This window comes from Telmatherina bonti (genome assembly GCF_933228915.1).
Source record: "Telmatherina bonti genome assembly, chromosome: 7".
In the NCBI taxonomy this organism is placed as follows: Eukaryota; Metazoa; Chordata; class Actinopteri; order Atheriniformes; family Telmatherinidae; genus Telmatherina; species Telmatherina bonti.
In genome coordinates, this window is record NC_136625.1 from 19300642 (window position 1) to 19306878 (window position 6237).

A 6237-nucleotide genomic window follows, 5' to 3' on the forward strand; every position below is an offset into this window, starting at 1 on the left:
GTGAGACATATTTACAAGGCTGTAGGGTCTAAGGAGAAGGATTGTTACTGCTGGTGTTGGGAGATCCGAGGTCTATATATAGAGCCTGACTCATGCTAGAATAATATTAGAATATCTTCTGACTAAATCATTTCATGGCGTGTTTCTATTTGATCCGAAGTGACTGAGATCCCTGTTCTTTATCTCTCTGTGCAACTGGAACTTCTAATCTTTTCTCTTAGATTTGCATGTTGGGTGTTGAAATATAACAAACAAAAAACAGTTGGAATGAGGTCTATTTAATGGGACTATTAATGGGACCAGCTGTTGATCACATGTCCTCAAGTGTGTATTTTTTTATATATATTCGTTTGTTTTGATGAAACAAATTTTCATCAAATTTTCCTAAATAAATGCCTTTGCTTACGCCCATCAGATATTAAAGTCACCAATTATATAACATTTATATTATGTGTATGGTATCGCCAGCTAGCTGAATAGCAGTGTATTTGTACAAATAAGTTCCAACAATGATTCCAATAAAGGTGCCATGATACCTATTTCTAGTATCATGGCTTGATAGCACTAAAAAGAGAGCTGATTGACAAAGGATAGCAGTTTTGTAGTGTTATAACTCTTTGCAGACCTCTCAAAGTAATCTGCAATGTCACAATGAGTTAAATAGCATGAAATTAAAAGAATAATCGCAGGGGAAAACTTTACAGTCAGTCTGCATTACATGAAATTAGCTTGAGAGAGCCTACTCCTTTTGGTGTTTTTTTTCAACAGTCACTATGTAATTTCTCAATTTGAAATGTAATATGATCATATGAATCCAAGCATATATAATATTTTCAATTTCTGCCAGTGCTTAAATTAAAGGAGTAGAAGAAGAGAAATGCAAAAGCAGGAACAAATCTTTCTGTGATTAATTTGTAATTATCTTGACTGAAGAAAATTTAGGGACACTTTCCTGTTATCAGTTTCTTGACAAAGCTTTATGTTAAGATGAAAATCAAGAATAATAATTAGAAGTATCCAGAGAGCATGGACCTTTACAAAGCCATTGGCTTTTTTGTTTGTTTGTTTAGTTTTTTGGTAATGATCGTGGGCATTATTTTTGTGTTAGAAGCTCTTATGGCAAAATTACTATTTATTTTTCTGTGGAAAAGAATCCATTAAAAAATTCCTAGATCCAGGTGATGATCTGGATCACCCCCAAAATTTAATCACTGGTTCTTTAGTTTGTTTTCTGAAAATTTCAGTGAAATCCATGCATCCATAACTTTTGGAATTACGTTTCTAACAGACAGACAGAGAAACCAACGTCGCCAAATAGGCTACATTGTATCCACCTTAATGAAGGCAATAATGATCCAACCATAAAAAACTCAAACAGGACCCTGAGATCTGCCATACAAAATATATAATTTCTGTACAGTTGTGTGACATAATATTTGTTATCATATACAAATTTAGGTACAATCCCTCATTCAATACATGTTGTATGGCAACAATAAATTTAAAACGAAAGGTTTTAGTGGATTTACATTCAAAAATAGTTTAAATTATACGGCGCATTTATTGAGCTCCTTGCAAGATGGAATATTATCTGTCATCCATTTTACAACAAACAAACTCATATTTTCTCGTTTCAGTTTCCTCCTGGGATGTTTTCCAGAGGGCAGGTTGATCAAACTTTGAGTCTTAACTTGAGCTCTGAGCATCACACATAGTAAAGTACACAGTTATTACACAAGCTGACCCAGTTTGACATGCCTCTCTATCTGGAATAAAAACATTTCCCTCATCTTTGAGTGAGCAAAGTGGTGGTATTTACTTAAATCCCTCTCTGGAGCACACCTCAACTTGGTTCAGCCATGTTACAACGTGCATATCTGCAGTTCCTGAGATACCAGTTCGTAAACCACGGCATAGTGGTTTAAGTCTGGTTGGAAAACAATATGCAGATAAACAAACAGAGTAAAGGAGATTAAATAGCTTTGCTGCAACAAACTAGTGAAATTAGATTAAATAGTACAGTTAATCATTTTAATTATACGCCCTTGTTTAAAGTCTGTTTTTATTTGTGGCTCAATAAGTGAGGTAAATATGAATGTAAGACTGACAGGAACAAATGGAAATTTTTATTTAATTGGAAATTCAGTTGAATTCCTTGAAGAGTGATGGGCTTGTGACACAATATCAGAGCTTTGGTATGCTGACATTTGAAGGAGGAAAATTGAGCTGAAGCTGTGAATTTGCTTTTGCCCTAAAGGAATAAAAAAAAACCACAAGCAAATTGTCAAGACTTATATTATGTATGCTATAGGATGGAATAATATTTTTATCCAAGCATATAGTCATCCTCCATCAGAATAGGAGAAATTGTTAAACAACAGCTCCCTCTTTTGGCCAAACATGGTAAGTACTACTTGCTCTTCCATGGCCTTTTAAATACTAAGATATTTCTATCTTACAGGCTTCAAAGGATATTTTCTGAAATAATGTTTTTTATTTATACAACTTTCTATCTTATTAAGACACACTTGTTTACAGTGTTCAACTTCAGATTTGTACATTTTCTACACAAACTGTTCAGAAACATGTTTAACGAATGGCACATTGTTCAGGTATGCATGTCTGTGTGTGGCAGTGAGTCACTTCACAGTATGTAAATGTAATGAATCTCAAGGATTTAGCTAATATTTTTGTAGATACAGAGACATTCTTATGTTGCTGTACCAACATAGTTTGTTTGTTGTTCAAACCCATTTTCTGGAAAAGCCAAACAAAAATGATTTCTTTATCACCTGTCATTTCATCAGGAGGTTCGCTGAGATTCTTTTCAAGCACAGCCTTGATGTTATGTGAAGGGAGCACACAATAAAGAGCTATGGAGTCTTGTTCAGAAAACAGGTCACCATCAAAATGAATGGATTTATTTACCCTGTTTTATACAATGTTCAGGGGTGCACAGCATTGGCTGGAGGAGCATTAGAAAAACAAGGTGAATTATTTATGAGTTAGATCTATCCATGATGTGACAATGAAGAATATACACAATGGGATGAACAGAAATATAAAGATCTTATATCAATATTTCTCAAACTTTCTATTTTTCAGGGAGAGAGAGACAAACTCATTACACACTCATTTCAATATGTCCTTGGATGTAGCACCAGAATGACAGTGAGGCTGGAAATGAACATGTACACCTTTTAGGATGCCATAATGTACTTTACAAAAGCTTCATAGTTTATACAACCATTTGCATCTTCTTGGTTTTGCATCAACTGCTCCACCTCATCTTCTCTCATCTTCTCACCTGTAACCAAGACAAATATCAGTCCAGCACATATTTTAGGACTTTAACTTGCTTAAAGTTTGTTCCACTTACCAAGCGTTGCCAGAACATGTCTGAGCTCAGCACCCATGACTGTACCATTTCCTTCCTTGTCAAATACTCTCAGCCCCTCCACAAAGTCTTCAAATGTTCCACGGTCCTTGGCCTTGCAAATGTGTTGGTGAATGGGTAGGAACTGGTCAAAATCAAGCATCTTAGTCTGCATATCTGTGGAAAGTGGAAAAATCGCTGACTTGAAGGTCAAAAAAGGAAAAACAAAATGGCTAGACAGCTTTACAGTCATGTTAAACTCTACTTTGGTCTTGCTGCATTTGTAGGGCGCTGCCTTTGGAGGATATCCAACACAAACCATTAACACCAATCTGAATGGTGCTCATAAAGCAGAATAGCACAGCTGGTTAAACAACTAACCTTCAGCTTTGGGCTTTCCAAGAACATACATGATCTCTTGGTTTGTAGGATTCTGACCCAAAGCTCTAATTAGGTCACCACATTGGGCATAGGTGATTTTCATCTCACTGGTTGGTGTTCGGTCAAACAGTTGGAAAGCATCTTTGAAGTCTGTGAACAAAAAGAGAACAGAGAGTGTTCCTTCTGATTTCTGCTCATTTCTCTTCATCTGAAACCACACGTAGACTCTTCATGGAAGGACCTTGAAGATGCTGCCTGTGTAGCAAAGTAGTGATCTACAGATAAAAGTGTCTGAAGAATTCCCCTCTACTTTGACTGATATGCGCCTCAAACTTTTTAAGAGGATTGGCTCGGATGGATGTGATGATTTTAAAATAATATCATGTGTCTGATCTAGTGTATCACCAGCTGTTGCTGGATGTTTCTCACACACTGATGGAGTGCATGATCACATAAACCATTTATTCTCTCTATAAATAACTGACAGTCCATGAAACAAAGATGACAAATGGAGCAACCATCTAAGCCTTACCCTCAATTTGTTCTGGGGTAAATTCCAGCTGAGGAAAGACAAAGCAAACAAAGCAGTTAGAGGATGCTAAGCATTCAGAGCAACAGACCAGAAAAAATTCATTGGAAAAACTTGAGCATGATGATCTTGCCCCCACCTTCACTTTTCCATTCTGATAGATTGAATTACAGGCATCATGTGGTGTGATGGTAACGCACTGCTTACCAGTGACCTTGGGCCTCATGCCCCGCTCCTACTAGATGTGAACTGGTCACCAGTTTCAGCTTCATTTAAATTATTTTTAGGTTCAGTATGTCACAGCAGTTGTTGTTACTGTGAACTCCACCAGAATGTAACATAGTTGATATATAATAATTACTCCGATTAATGTTAGCAGTTATGTGTTTACATTTAAAGAATAAATAAAAATAATTAAATTATAACACAAATTTTATGCTTGGGATTTAACAAAGCATGTCACTGGAAAAGTCAGACCTTCCTATTTGTTCACTAAATGTTTTAAATCCTAAATTTCTGCTATAAAAGGAGTTTTACATAAACAACAAGAAATATCAAAAGTGAATGTGATGTGCAAAAAGCAAAGTTGCATTTGGATGTTTTAGATTAAAACAACTGAATATTTAATTCACTGTACTCCAGTTGAACATATCTGAAGTAATAATTTCTGTATAATTTTTTAAAATCTTCATTTGTAATTGTACTTTAGATCTCAGTCAGATTAGGCTCGAAGTTTCAGTCAAATGTGTAGATGTGCGCAAACCTCATAGTCTCCTCAAAGCTTTGAAAACATTATCTAAAATGTATCTACGCTTGATTAAAGATGGATAGAGATGGCTATAATTATCTGTGTTATTCTTTCTTCTTGTTTTTCCACCCTTTTTTGCCCTCTGAAGAATGATATGGGTGGTCTGCTATTCCCAGACATAATGAAAATCATATTTTGTGGCTTTAACCACCCTCTATTGTAACATGGCAACTTGCTCAACCGGGAAAACATTTATCCACCTAAAAGGGGCCAAGTCAGCAAAAGGCAAAATTTCCATCATGTCTGAAGCAGAGATTACATCATTTCTAGCTGTAAAATACAGCTAAAGAGGTGTGTGCGCAGCTTAATACATGTTCTGTGAAACTGCAAAAAGATAAGAGTAAGAACAATAAAAAATCTTCTTATTAGTATAGTTTGGCTTGCACTGTCAAGTTTAAGTCACATGGGGTCTCTGATGTTCTTCAAACACGTATTGATAATATTGAACCATTTCCATTAAATCTTAAGAACAGCACAATCTAGCTGCAAGATTTACCTCCAGGATGGTTAGCAAAAAAAGAGGAAGAAATGACAAAGAAAAGCAAAACAGTTCCTGATCTCTTTCTTCATTTATGTATATTATCGGTACATAGGTAGGTATGGATGCTGTAGGTTTACCGTCACTGTTGCTGGGTCAAAGTCCGGAGTCTTGGGGCGCTCTGGCTCTGGGGGCTTGGGGGCCGGTGCTGCAGCTGGCTTTGGCTCTTCCTTCTTTTTAGGGGCCATTGCTAGGGGCACTCAAGACTGACACAGCAGAGCGATCCTGGACACTGCGAGCAGAGGTGGGCAATTAAAGCCCCTTTATCCACTTCACAGGTGTCACCTCCACCCCCCTTTCATACCCAACCATACTGCCAACAACAGTGGGGAGGACTATAAAAGGATATGCCTTTGTGTTTCTATTTAAGACAAAGGTTGTTGTTGTGTGTGTCTGTGTGTGTATGTGTATACACATTGGGATAAGGATAATGGAAAACTACATTAGCTGAAATCCCAGGCCTGGAACCGTCTATTAAACAGGCTATTTTAATCAGCACAAGTAAGGCCTCCCGTAACCTCGACAATCTTCAACCATTGACCTTGTTCGGTGAAGTGTGGAGGTTATTAGTGAGGAGGGGATGTAGAAAATGATGATTGCAGAAC

General features: G+C 36.8%; 1 protein-coding gene across 1 annotated transcript; it reads right to left on the reverse strand.

Annotated features, from left to right (window-relative positions):
• Window positions 1-2883: 2883 nt before the first annotated feature.
• On the reverse strand, window positions 2884-5917 carry myl13 (myosin, light chain 13). The gene is made up of 5 exons (XM_079243433.1): window positions 5713-5917; window positions 4290-4317; window positions 3758-3907; window positions 3380-3553; window positions 2884-3307 (listed from the first exon to the last, which is right to left on the reverse strand). The coding sequence occupies exons 1-5, from the start codon at window positions 5818-5820 to the stop codon at window positions 3201-3203; spliced, it is 567 nt and encodes a 188-aa protein (XP_079099559.1). The 5' UTR covers window positions 5821-5917; the 3' UTR covers window positions 2884-3200.
• Window positions 5918-6237: the final 320 nt, after the last annotated feature.